The sequence below is a fragment of the Hyperolius riggenbachi genome, chromosome 6 (genome assembly GCF_040937935.1).
Source record: "Hyperolius riggenbachi isolate aHypRig1 chromosome 6, aHypRig1.pri, whole genome shotgun sequence".
NCBI lineage: Eukaryota > Metazoa > Chordata > Amphibia > Anura > Hyperoliidae > Hyperolius > Hyperolius riggenbachi.
The window spans coordinates 273,486,931-273,501,002 of NC_090651.1; the positions used below are offsets into that span (position 1 = coordinate 273,486,931).

At 41.0% G+C, this 14,072-nt stretch overlaps 2 protein-coding genes across 2 annotated transcripts in view; both read left to right on the top strand.

Moving 5' to 3' along the window:
* Window positions 1-14,072, top strand: part of FXYD6 (FXYD domain containing ion transport regulator 6) — a 232,128-nt gene that overhangs the window by 182,352 nt on the left and 35,704 nt on the right. Inside the window, exon 8 of the mRNA XM_068242193.1 lies at window positions 12,591-12,656. Coding sequence (XP_068098294.1) covers window positions 12,591-12,656 — 66 coding nt within the window. The remainder of the gene's footprint in view (window positions 1-12,590; window positions 12,657-14,072) is intronic.
* On the top strand, window positions 317-12,650 carry LOC137521520 (uncharacterized). The gene is made up of 2 exons (XM_068240885.1): window positions 317-5,633; window positions 12,465-12,650. The coding sequence occupies exon 1, from the start codon at window positions 3,548-3,550 to the stop codon at window positions 4,718-4,720; it is 1,173 nt and encodes a 390-aa protein (XP_068096986.1). The 5' UTR covers window positions 317-3,547; the 3' UTR covers window positions 4,721-5,633; window positions 12,465-12,650.

The window sequence follows — 14,072 nt, forward strand, 5'->3', positions numbered from 1 at the left end:
GAGGGAGGGAAAGAATTTAAAGAAGCAGCAGTTTTTTCAACAAAAACAATAATAAAAATATTTATTAAAAAAAAAAATAAACACAGGGGGGGGGGCGAACAGACCACACCAACAGAGTGCTCTGTTGGTGGGGAGAAAAGGGGGGGGGTTGTAGCAGGTAGAAAGAGGGGGGGATCTATTTATTTTTATTTTTATATTATTACCTGGTCAGCAGCTTTAAATAGAGGCGCTGCTGACACAGGTTTGTTAAGTAAGGGCATTTTTCCCTAAGTTGTAATGTGTAATGTGTGGGTAGGCAGAGCTGATAGCTGAGGGAAGGTTGCTAAGCAACCAGACACACAAGCAGGGGAGCCGTTAGGGAAGATATAACAGCTTTCTGAGGGGTTGAGTTGGCAGTTGGAGCAGACAGGAGAAGGGGAAAGATGCAGCAGGCACAGCTGAGTAGAAGCAGGCCAGACGATGCGATAGCTGACATTTTGGGAGAAAATTACTGAGCCATGATGATTCTTCAATCCTCCATAAGATAAGCCAGCCATCAGTCCTGTAAAGCTGACAAGGAGTGGGAAAGCCAGGAGAGAGATTTCAGACAGAGGAAAGAGAGCCAGACAGATGATAGCCAGTGATTCTTGACACTGAAGTGCTGGAAAAGAAATCGTTCAAGATGACACGTATGAAATGTGATCAATGTGTTGATAAATCAGCATGCCACAGGAAAGATTTTTAAACATTTTTAATTACAGTAAATTTGGCTCTGGTAATATCCCCCACTTCTGAAGTGTAGTGTTAGGAGGCTGAGAATTCAGAATTATCCTCCCTACTGTGATGAATATAATCTCACTTGTATTTTATTTTGATTTTTATAAGTAGCCTGAATGGTTGCTGTAATGGGAAAACAGTTGTGTTATGGAAGACAGAAACTGCATATTACCCATATACTAGGCCTGAGACTAAGAGATAGTGAGATTGAGAGGAAAGTGAATCTGCTTAAAGAAAACCTGTACTGAAAATTAAAAGTCAAAATAAGCATACACAAGTCATACTTACCTTCCATGTAGTCTACTCCTCAGTGTCTTTCTCCTCTCCTGCGTCCTGTTTGTTCACTGTGATCAAGGGAATTTTCCGTCCTCCATTTTGAAAATGGCCATTACCCATAACAGCTTTCTGGTCAGCACACAGTTAAACTGTAGCATCGCCCACTTGAGCCATAGGGAAACATGGACATTACCTGCTACATCAGTTTTCCTCTCAGCTATAACTGACAGCAACTGATATTTTACTGACAGCAACTGATATATTTCAGATCTGACAAAATATTGTCAGAACTGGAAGGGATAATTGTCAGAAGAAAATGGTGAGCTTCTGAGAGGAACTGATGGCAAGGTAACTATGTAATGTTCATTTGAAGTTACCTCCTGTGTTTATTTTAAATATTTTTACTCAGTACAGGTTCTCTTTAAGGAAATGAACTACTGTCCTGTCTGCTAGAGGCCTATCTTAACCTCTTATAGCTTACTGACTTTACCAAAGTAATAAATGCAGGAAACCATTTCGTTTTGGTTATTTTATGTGTGGTGCACAAGATAGTGCGAAGTTATATTGGAAGAAATACTTACCTATGGGAAGAGTGATCCGACTGGATTCCTGTGAAAGAAAGGAGAAATGATTAATATGTCCATTTACCAGTAGTGTTGAAAGAAGATTTAGAAGAAGTACTTGTTAATAGACTGTTTTTTGGGCAATAGACTGGTCCTGCAAAAGAACAGAAGAGATTACATACAGGAGCGGCAGAAGCTGAGATTTATAAAAAAAACTGTTGTGTTTTTATTTTTCTGCTGTTTTTTGGGCAAGCATATTGAGTAGTTTTGCTCATAAGAACAAGTGACGGAGTTATTTTCTTCTTCTTATTTAATTCTAGTAACCTTATTAATTTACTAAGAATTTAGTAATTCACTAACCAATTTTATTTCTTTTATTATTTATTATTAACTTATTAACCAACCAATTTATTAACTTCTAACCATCTAACTTGTACATTTATTATTCTGGCTTTTCCTAAGAAACGGCTGAACTATTGAATAAGAAAAATAGCCCGAATAATTGATCAGACTGAGAACAAAAAAAAATAACTATTGAGTTATGAAAGATTTTGCTGATCAGCAAACTTAGAGGTTAAAGTACTATAAAATGGTCTTGTCAGTGAAGCATTAAACTGAAATTACTTTAGTACTCAGGGTTTAGGAAATCCAAATAAGGTTCATTTTTCATTAAAGTGGGTGGGAACGCTGAGAAAATACTTACCTCCTAGCTTCCGGAAGTGTTCTATAGAAAGAAGACCAGAAGATAATAAGAAGATTGTGATATTAGAGATTGTGTTGTTTGTAATTCTCATTGGTTACATGGAGTAGAAAGTGTATTTTTATCTTTTATTTTGAATAAAACTTTTGAATTTTACAACCTGCATTGGTGTTTGTGGAGTTCTCCTGCAGTTGGCGGTTTGAAACAGTTTACATAATTTTGGCGTAGTCGGCAGGATGAAGGCGGAGTTACAGTCAGAGGGCCAAGGCCCCACTCCAGGAACCAGTGCCGCTGTGGGGGAAAGATCCCACTTAACACCCTCTGCTTATCAGATGACACCTGTTGGGCTCCTGGCCACCTATTTACCTAAATTTTATGGCCACAACATGCTGTTACGAGATTGGATTGAACGAATACGTAGTGCTGTTAAGGCTTATAAGGTTCCAGTTGAGATCCAATGAGAAATAGCTATTCTAGCGTTGGAAGGGGATGCACGGAAGACCGTAGTGACATCTGAATTTCCTGAACCTACCCCATTGGAGGCTATTGTTGAGATTCTAGAGGAGATATATGGCGACCCAGCTGACTTACACATCTTGCGTAAGCGATTTATTGACCGGATACAAAAGAGAGAAGAGTCTATTCCCCAATTTGCAAATGCTCTGAAGGATTTAATGAATGCTCTAACCCAAAAGGAGCTGGAAGAGGACGAGATTTCAAATGTGGATGCAGAGGCCTGGTTAGTCCAACAATTTTTACTCGGATTAAGAAGTGAAACTATAAGGCAACATCTTAAGATGAAGTTGGAAAGAGATAGGAAGCTAGGATTCCACAAATTACTTAGTCTTGCTGTAAAATACCAGCAAGAGGAAGAGGCCATGCAGACTACGTCATTCCAAAGAAGTGTGCAGGTACCTACTTTACCAATTCAAGAGCCAAAAGAATTTAGGAAGGGGGAATTGGAGATATTGACTGGGGCCGTTCAACAGTTGACTGAGGAGATACAGAAATTGCGGAAAGAGAGACCATCCTCGTCTGATGATGTTCCATCATCTAGGAACAATTATGAGAAGGAGCTCCCATTTGTTTGTTGGAATTGTGGGAGAAAAGGACACATGACTAGAAACTGTACTGACCGTAGGCGGTTGGAGAGACAACCATATTTAAACTGAATGATCCTGCAGCCGAGGGTCAGACTGCAGGATACCCCCAACAGACCCCAGATAAAAGTAAAATATCCTTGGTGAAATGTATGAAGGCGAAGACTCCCCAAAAGTTACGGGGAAATTGGAATAATGATCCTTTAAAGACAATTATTAAAGCCCTCATTAAGAAGATAGTGGGTGTAGTGAACTGGTTCAATTGTCAAAGAGGATATGGGTTTATATCCCGAGGTGGCAAAGAAAAGGATGTGTTTGTACATTGGACGGCCATAAGGGAGAACAACTCCAGGAACCGGTTTCGTAGTTTGAGGAATGGGGAGACGGTCGAATTTGATGTTATAGAAGGAACTAAAGGTACAGAGGCTGCTAATGTAACTGGTCCTGGTGGTACTCCAGTTCAAGGCAGTAGGTATGTGAAGCATTTGAGACCCCGCAGGTATTGTGAGATAGATCTTGATTACTATCAGAAGAAGTCTCTGTTGTATCAGAAACTGGGAGAAGCAAGGTATCCTGAACCACCCGCACTGCACAAAGAGTTTAAACGGAGGTGTGATTCAGTTTCATCTGATACTCAATCCGGTAAGGTGAGGGAACCTAGAGATACCGGAGACAAAAAAGATAAGCAAATTCAGGATAAGCCAGTTATTTATGCACAAAGGGAAACTGTAAAAGACTTAAGTACACAGAAAATTGAAATATGTGAACCGAGAAAAGAAACAGACATTTCTTCAAAAAAGGACTGGGAAGATTACTGGAATCCAGTGCCTAAACCTCAACGACACAGACGTAGTCGAAAAAGATATGGTTTATCCGAAACCCCTCGGATACAATCCATCAAGAAGGAAGATCTTGATTACCTGGCCAGGACCTCTCCAGATGACCAAATAAGAAGAGTAGAAACAGGGCCTGAATTGGAGTCTACCATTGTTTCTCAAATTGAGATCCACGATGAAGTAAAGTGGCCTGAGTTTGATAGTAGACGTAAAGAAGAACAAGTGTTAATACCACAGGAAACTGTGGTTCAAATTCAAAATGGGGAAAATAGTTCTGAATTGAGTAAAACAGCTCTGACATTTAATAAAAAAGCATCTGAAAGTTTAGATTCACAGCCTCAACGATACAGGAGGAAAAAGAAAGGACAGTGTTGGATGGAAACACTTCAGGCGATAAATGAGCAGTTACAGGAAGCTTATCTGAGGAAGCAATTGTCTGATGCTTCAGCAGATAAACCATCCTTCAAGATGGATATGGTTGTCTTATAGCGATGATATATCGCTTTACCAAGGTTGCGGAATTGGTATGTCTCAGGTGAATGAAATTGCGAAAGTATGGTGGACTCCCCCAAGGAATGCATGGTGTTCTGCCCCAGGGATTTTGGCTGATGACTGTAGCTTCGTCTCCTGGCCAATGCCGATTTTGATTCTCCAGGAAGAATCCCAAATTTTGAACAAAAAGAGGTAAACGCTGCTTTGACTGGGGAGAATTCCATAGACCTCGATGAGGTGGGGGTGGAAAATTTAGAATGTATTAGAAAATCTACTCGAACTAACCAAGGAAAATTACCTGATAGGTATATGCAAGAGGAATTCCTTTGGTATTGATGTATGATTTTAGTGTATAATTGTAGAGGACTACAATGTTCAAAGAAGGGGGGAATTGTAGCAGGTAGAAAGAGGGGGGATCTATTTATTTTTATTTTTATATTATTACCTGGTCAGCAGCTTTAAATAGAGGCACTGCTGACACAGGTTTGTTAAGTAAGGGCATTTTTCCCTTAGTTGTAATGTGTAATGTGTGGGTAGGCAGAGCTGATGGCTGAGGGAAGGTTGCTAAGCAACCAGACACACAAGCAGGGGAGCCGTTAGGGAAGATATAACAGCTTTCTGAGGGGTTGAGTTGGCAGTTGGAGCAGACAGGAGAAGGGGAAAGATGCAGCAGGCACAGCTGAGTAGAAGCAGGCCAGACGATGCGATAGCTGACATTTTGGGAGAAAATTACTGAGCCATGATGATTCTTCAATCCTCCATAAGATAAGCCAGCCATCAGTCCTGTAAAGCTGACAAAGAGTGGGAAAGCCAGGAGAGAGATTTCAGACAGAGGAAAGAGAGCCAGACAGATGATAGCCAGTGATTCTTGACACTGAAGTGCTGGAAAAGAAATCGTTCAAGATGACACGTATGAAATGTGATCAATGTGTTGATAAATCAGCATGCCACAGGAAAGATTTTTAAACATTTTTAATTACAGTAAATTTGGCTCTGGTAATACCCCCCACTTCTGAAGTGTAGTGTTAGGAGGCTGAGAATTCAGAATTATCCTCCCTACTGTGATGAATATAATCTCACTTGTATTTTATTTTGATTTTTATAAGTAGCCTGAATGGTTGCTGTAATGGGAAAACAGTTGTGTTATGGAAGACAGAAACTGCATATTACCCATATACTAGGCCTGAGACTAAGAGATAGTGAGATTGAGAGGAAAGTGAATCTGCTTAAAGGAATACTTAAGTCAAAAAAAAAAAATGACATTTACTCACCTGGGGCATCCCTCAGCACCCCGAAGCTGGATGGTGCCCTCGCAGCCCCGCTCCGATCGCCCTGTCCCCGCCGGCGGCTACTTCCGGTTCGGCGACAGCCGCCGACAGGCTGGGAACGCGGCTGATTTTCCGCGTTCCCAGCCGCTGCTATCACCCTCTATGCTGCTATATATATACGCTATAGCAGCATAGAGGGTGATAGCAGCGGCTGGGAACGCGGAAAATCAGCCGCGTTCCCAGCCTGTTGGCGGCTGTCGCCAAACCGGAAGTAGCCGCCGGCGGGGACAGGACGATCGGAGCGGGGCTGCGAGGGCACCATCCAGCTTCGGGGTGCTGAGGGATGACCCAGGTGAGTAAATGTCATTTTTTTTTTTACTTAAGTATTCCTTTAAGGAAATGAACTACTGTCCTGTCTGCTAGAGGCTTATCTTAACCTCTTATAGCTTACTGACTTTACCAAAGTAATAAATGCAGGAAACCATTTCGTTTTGGTTATTTTATGTGTGGTGCACAAGATAGTGCGAAGTTATATTGGAAGAAATACTTACCTATGGGAAGAGTGATCCGACTGGATTCCTGTGAAAGAAAGGAGAAATGATTAATATGTCCATTTACCAGTAGTGTTGAAAGAAGATTTAGAAGAAGTACTTGTTAATAGACTGTTTTTTGGGCAATAGACTGGTCCTGCAAAAGAACAGAAGAGATTACATACAGGAGCGGCAGAAGCTGAGATTTATAAAAAAAACTGTTGTGTTTTTATTTTTCTGCTGTTTTTTGGGCAAGCATATTGAGTAGTTTTGCTCATAAGAACAAGTGACGGAGTTATTTTCTTCTTCTTATTTAATTCTAGTAACCTTATTAATTTACTAAGAATTTAGTAATTCACTAACCAATTTTATTTCTTTTATTATTTATTATTAACTTATTAACCAACCAATTTATTAACTTCTAACCATCTAACTTGTACATTTATTATTCTGGCTTTTCCTAAGAAACGGCTGAACTATTGAATAAGAAAAATAGCCCGAATAATTGATCAGACTGAGAACAAAAAAAAATAACTATTGAGTTATGAAAGATTTTGCTGATCAGCAAACTTAGAGGTTAAAGTACTATAAAATGGTCTTGTCAGTGAAGCATTAAACTGAAATTACTTTAGTACTCAGGGTTTAGGAAATCCAAATAAGGTTCATTTTTCATTAAAGTGGGTGGGAACGCTGAGAAAATACTTACCTCCTAGCTTCCGGAAGTGTTCTATAGAAAGAAGACCAGAAGATAATAAGAAGGCTGTGATATTAGAGATTGTGTTGTTTGTAATTCTCATTGGTTACATGGAGTAGAAAGTGTATTTTTTATCTTTTATTTTGAATAAAACTTTTGAATTTTACAACCTGCATTGGTGTTTGTGGAGTTCTCCTGCAGTTGGCGGTTTGAAACAGTTTACAGGGTGATCACTAGTGTGCTGTATTGTGCGGTCCTGCAGCTTGGCCTTAAAGCTGCAGTGGCCTATTTCACTAAAAATGGCCTGGTCACTAGGGGGGTTTAGCACTGCGGTCCTCAAGAGGTTAAATAATAAAGAAAATAAAGAATACCTTGAAAATCCCCCATAAGGAGATGGGCTAGTCCAAAACCTGTTGGGTCTGTCAGATTTCTACTACTTGCTTTAAGTGACAGCAGCCTAGGAGAAAAAGTAATTTATGGTTCATTTTACTATGGAAGAAATATACTTCTTATCTGTATATGTTTACATATATTTAAAATTTTAGGATTTTTGCGACAGTGGTGCTTTAATGAATCAAGCCCATGGTCAGTTATGACCATGTAGTAATCAGTGACACCTTTCCTATTGTCTGCCTGCTGGAACAAACACTTTAGGCTTATGGATGTGGGTGTCATAGGACAATGAGGAAGAGAAGGAGGAAGAGTTCAACCCCAGCTAAACAGTAGCCAACACCACAGAAAGGAAAGAACAAATAGGCCAGATATTATTATTATTCAGTATTTATAAAGCGCCGACATCTTCCGCAGCTCTGTACAGAATATATTATCTTGTCACTAACTGTCCCTCAGAGGAGCTCACAATCTAATCCCTACCATAGTCTTATGTCTATGTATGTATCGTGTAGTGTATGTATCGCAGTCAAGGGCCAATTTAGAAGGAAGCCAATTAACCTATCTGTATGTGTTTGTGATTTGGGTGGAAACCGAAGTACCCGGAGGAAACCCACACAGACACGGGGAGAACACACAAACTCCTTGCACATGTTCACCTGACTGGGATTCAAACCAGAAACCCAGCATTGCAAGGCAAGAGCGCTAAACATTACGCCACCGTGCGACCCTCTCTGTATAAGTCTCCATACCTGTGAGAGGGAGACAGGGTGCAGGTCCAGGAGAAGAAGATGAGTAATGGGAAAGATGCTATGAAAGGGATGCTTCTCTACTGTCCATGATCGGAGGTGGCAGCCAGAGAACACAGAGTGTCCTGCCTTAAGTACACAGGCAGTTTGAGGCACACGTTCCTTTATGGTGCTGTGCATGCTGAAAGTTGCTTACATAGATCATATCTGGGTGGCCACTGGATGTGCAACTAATATAGGAGGTGCATTTAAGAAGGGTACGAAAATATCCTTCTACTAAAAAAACAACCTATTTGTCCACTGACTAAAAATGCTGACAGAAGGTTCAATTTAGACTAATGTACAGAAAATACAACAGTTGAGACTAACATTTAGACTTTAGATTTGGCTACCATTTAGGCCCCGTTCACACTTGCGTTTTGCCATGCAAATGGACCAGATCCTGATCGGATCCTGATCGGATCAGGACCTGGGCAAAAAATAGCGAAATTTAAATAAAAAAATGTTGGGGTGAGCAGAAGGTGCACCTGGTGCACCTGTAGAATCAGGTTCCTCCGCTGTAGGCCTCACCTCCACCTCTGACATTCTGCCAAACAGCTCCAGCACGTCTGTCACTGCTGCTCCACTCCAGCCATGCTTGGCCCATGTGTCCCCATCCGAAATGGCCGCTTGGATACGCATAGGAAGTGGGGTAGAACGTCAGGTGTTTGTAGGCAGTGTGTTCTGTGCCTTCCGTTTCCCATTGGTTTCTGTGTTCCGGATGGTGCTGTCAGGCTCAGGTCCGGCTCCGGTCCGGGTGCGTGGGCCGGAGATCCGGACCCAAAAAATAGCGCATGTTGGAAAAGTGTCCGGAGTCCGGATCCGGTCCGGCTCCGTACTATACGGAACAGACACATGTGAACGTCCGCATAGCCTTTGCATTGCTATGCGGAACGTACGTTCCGTTTGTACAGTATACGGTCCGGATCCAGCCAGGCGAATCCGGACAGGGAACGCTAATGTAAACCGGGCCTTATTTGAAGATGCCTTTGTGATGCTGCTGATTAGTGAAGGTCGTATCTAGGAGAACTCATGGAGCAGCATGTGATTTGTTTAATCAGCTGATAGATTTGAAAATCTTTGATTTGCTGTGGTCACATCCTGTTTTAGCACATGGTCATGACTAGCAAATAAGAGACTTACGTATCTATCAGTGGGCTAAACTGAACACATGCTTCTCAGTGAGTTCTTCTAGACATGACCATCACTACTGCTGATGTTGTGTATAAACCAAGTATATAACAAATAATGCTGACATGGATAAAATTATGCAATGTGTGTTGCTTTTAGTGGTCCCCGAAAATCTGCAGCAGTTTTTAAAGCAATAAGGACCTTGCAGAGCTGTAAAATAATGGCTTGTCAAATTTTGCATGTTTCTCCCCAATCCCCTTAAATGCCTTTTCCTTATTGCTAAAAGATGAAGGGTGAGGTGCACTGGAAAAATCTAAGAACTACTGGTGTAACAGTTCTGTAAACCAGTAGGTAAGTGTTGTAAATAGGAGAGCGTGATCACTGTAGTGGTGACCAGCAGAATTTTTAGTTCCCCAGCACTACTATGCTTCTTTCTCCCAAAGGGCAACCACTAGGAGAGATTTATAATCAGGGAATGAAGAATGCTTTATCACTACCTCCAGAAGGAGAACACACAACAGTAATTGAAGACGTTTCTTAGTAAGAGAGATTAAACATCAAGAACACAAAAAGATGTCCTGTAGAATTTGCCTATTTTCTTTGCCTTGGATATACCACAGGTTCTCCAGTACCCAAGGCTGAGACACCAAAGTGCACCCCTCCACTGCCCCCACTCCAGCCGTCACATACTGATTGTTATTAGACTAAAAGGGTGCCCCAGGGACCCCAACACCTTAATCTCTAGTTATCCGGCTTGCAGTCACTGCCATGTATCCAGAGCCGGGACAAGGTCCTCCAGCACCCAAGGCTGAGACACCAAAGTGCGCCCCTCCATCCCTCCCACCCCAGCCGTCACACTCTGATTGCTATTAGACTAAGAGGGCCACAGGGCCCACAACCTCCCCAACACCTTAATATCTAGTTATCTGGCTCGCAGTCACTGCTATGTATCCCCTTTTCTTATTTCTTTCTGCTTCATACACAATTGGGAATGACAGCTGAATGAATTGTGCGCCCCCTCCTACACTGCGCCCTGAGGCTGGAGCCTCTCCAGCCTATGCCTCGGCCCGGCCCTGCATGTATCACCTTTTCTTCTTTCTCCCTGCTTCAAACACAATAGGGGAATGATAGCTGAGTGAGTTGTGCGCCCCCTCCTACACTGCGCCCTAAGGCTGGAGCCTCTCTCGCCTCTGCCTTGGCCCAGCCCTGATATACAGCACTATGACCTGGGTAAATGACAACTCTTAGAAATATATGCGAGAGGTTAGTAGCAAATTGGGATTTATTCAGTGTGTTAAATAAACAAAACGTTTTCCCTTGCTTTCTCAGCTGCTCTCTTTGAAGCTGTTTGAATTTGTCCCTGACGTGCAGGTCTCTGTTGTGTGACAGTGACTATGGTTTCATGCTTTCATTTATTTCCTGCTCAGTGCTCCCTGCTTTGGCAACAGCGACTATGAGACAGGAAAGAGATGCTCCAGTCTTCATTCTCTGCTGCTGCTGCACTGCTGTTGGAAATATGAAAAAAGTGTCTGGAATATATATGTGTTATTACAGTAACAGGTCCAGTGGTGAAATCTCTTCATATTATAATGATCAATGATAACATTACAGTTATTGAAGATAAGCGGTGCAGTAGCATTAGTATGGTAAATAGAAGTGAGCACAATTGCAGTTAAAATTGGCCTACTATTACCGGGATGCGTGTTGGCACAAATGTTACCCATTCATTTCAGCCTCTTGCTTGTGTCAAAATCAGCAGTCTGTTGTTCTAAATGTATAGAGACAGCTGGCTCAAGGATGAAAAGCAAAGAGTACAAGTAAATGGATTATACTCATAACAGGCAATTGTTGGAAAAAGGGTCCCTCAAGGTTCAGTTTTGGGCCCTGGTTGTCTTTATTTTCTTTATTAATGATCTGGTAGAAGAAACAGATGATTCAAAATGATCTACCAACACTTAGGACAACAGCAAGACAGTGACATACAACAGAATGAGAATGACAGGATGGCTATATGGGCAGGCAAATGGCAAATAAAGCTTAGGAATACTGGTACTACTGGTCGATATCAGAAAAGCCGCATTCAATGCCAAGCAGCAGCAGTTAAAGCAAATGCAATTTTGTAATGAATAGAAAAGGAGATAAAATGTGATGCAAGTGTACTACTGCCTAACAAACATTAAAGATAGCTAGGAGCTCCAATAAATTGTAAACGTTTTTTGTTGCCCAAAGTAGACAAGAAACACAAGCTACAAGTTAATGCATTTCTAGCTACTTAGTGTCCTTACTCATAAGGTTATGAATACTAAGTCTGACACTTTGATGCCCTCCGGCACCATACTGCACCACGTAATATAAATACTATGTGGGCACATTTGGGCTCCTGCTGCCTGTGCCACTGTCCTCTCAGATCAGTGTTGGACTAAGTCCCATTTTGTGAGTACACTTCATTCACTTCCTCCAATTTTTGTTTTTTACTGCACCCTTTGGGCTCCTGTGTTTTTTTTTTTTTGTTTTTTTTTAAGGTGATCTTGTTTCTCCCCATCCTGTCTGGAGAGGAAATTATGAAAAATCTCCCAACTGGGGAAACAGAATGCAATACAGGCATTCAAAGATTATCCTTTTCCAGAACTAAAAAGTAATGGCAGGAGTTGTATTTTGTTCAGCATCTGGAGTTTTATAACCTGACCAAAGAAAACAATTAAACAAAACATTACATGTTGATAATTAATTATCTATAATGAGGGCCACTTTGCTGACCTCAGAGAAGAGTCCCACAAGTGCCATGAGACAATTGTGACCCCACCCGTAAAGATGCACAACAGTTTAGTTTGTGGAAAAGGATAATTGAGTTTCTCCACTGCTGCCCTCAGGAAATGAGTACATGTTGTCAGCTTCTCCTGTCAATAGAAATGTTAATGTAGATTTCTTGTATTTTTCCAGAGCCTATCCCCACTCTCCTCTCTCCAAATTGAGCATCCCTCGTGACTGGGAGAAATATTATCCCAAGGATGGTTAATGTTTGATGAGGGCTGTCTTTGAATATTTGTCCTATCTGAGTCGTCACAGGCATCGCACACTTTGACTTGTGGAGAGGACAGGAGCAGCTGTGTGAGACCTGCAGAATGGCTGATGGTAAGATGAGATCTCACACTACACCTGATAAGAATATTTTATCTACACTTCTTCACCAGTGCTAAAGCTATGTGCTCCTAGCTAGTTTTTTTTATTGTTATATCTAACAGGTATTTTTTTATTTGTACTTTTTTTTTTGATAATAAAGTTGTATATCTGCTTTAGGTCCACAACCACCCACACTTGCTATCTTTGCCCCTCTTGCAGAGTTTTCTATCCCTTATACTGATTATTATAATAGCACTCACTAAAAGAAAAGCCTTGCGGATTTAGTTTAGTTACATTTCTCTTGTTCTGTTTTTATACGTTTATTACCTGCCGAAGCAGTGGAAATTCAGGCTCATGTTATGGTAACCTTCACTTGTTTGTAGAAGCAACATGCGCTAACCTTGGTGTTTTGTGCTAATAAATTGCGTATATTATTATTTTTAATTTTTCTGTTTCCTAAGTTCTGAGCCACTAGAGACAATTGTTTGAATATACAACTGATTAAATTCTTTAATGCCAATGCTGATTTAGTAAAATGCACCATAGTCACAATTCAGGTGAGATATTGAATCTGTATTTCTAGAAATTCAGCTAAAATTCTTTGATATCAGGTCTATATGAGTATGATAATCGTGCAAAATGCCTAAATACCTTAAGATAAATGCAATTTGCCCACAACCGCAGATTTCCATTGTTAAATTCCCTTAAAGGGAACCTTAACTGAGAGGTATATGGATGTTTCCTTTAAAACACTACCAGTTACTTGTCAGTCCTGCTGATGTCTTTGGTTGCAGTAGTGCCTGAATCACACACCTGAAACAAGCATGCCACTAATCCAGTGTGACTTTAGTCAGAGCACCTGATCTGCATGCTTGTTGAGGGGCTGTAGCTAAAAGTATTAGAGACACAGGATCAGCAGGAGAGTCAGGCAACTGGCATTATTTTAAAAGGAAAAATCAATTTCCTTCTCAGTTTAGGTTCCCTTTAAAAACAATCAATAAAGGACCACTACTGCGAAAATTGTAAAAATTAAAATACATGTGAACACATGCAAATAAGAAGTATGTTTCTTCCTGAGTAAAATGAGCCATAAATTACTTTTCTCCTATGTTGCTGTCGCTTACAGTAGGTAGTAGAAATCTGACCGAATCTACAGGTTTCCGACTAGTTCATCTTTTCAAGGGGGAGTCTTAGCATGGCCTTTATTCTTTATAACACTCGCTGAAAAATATTTATACAAAGATGCGGGCCACCCTCCCCGCTTGCTTCACACTTTTTTGAGAGTTGGACAGAGCAACTGCCATTCACTAAGTGCTTTTGAAAATAAAGAAAACCCAGAGAATCCCCCATGAGGAGATGGGTTAGTCCAAAACCTGTTAGTTCTGTCAGACATTTACTACCTACTGTAAGTGACAGCAACATAGGAGA

Bases quoted from the DNA above. Each gene is read 5' to 3' on its own strand.
- LOC137521520 (XM_068240885.1), top strand. From the start codon at position 3,548: ATGAAGGCGAAGACTCCCCAAAAGTTACGGGGAAATTGGAATAATGAT.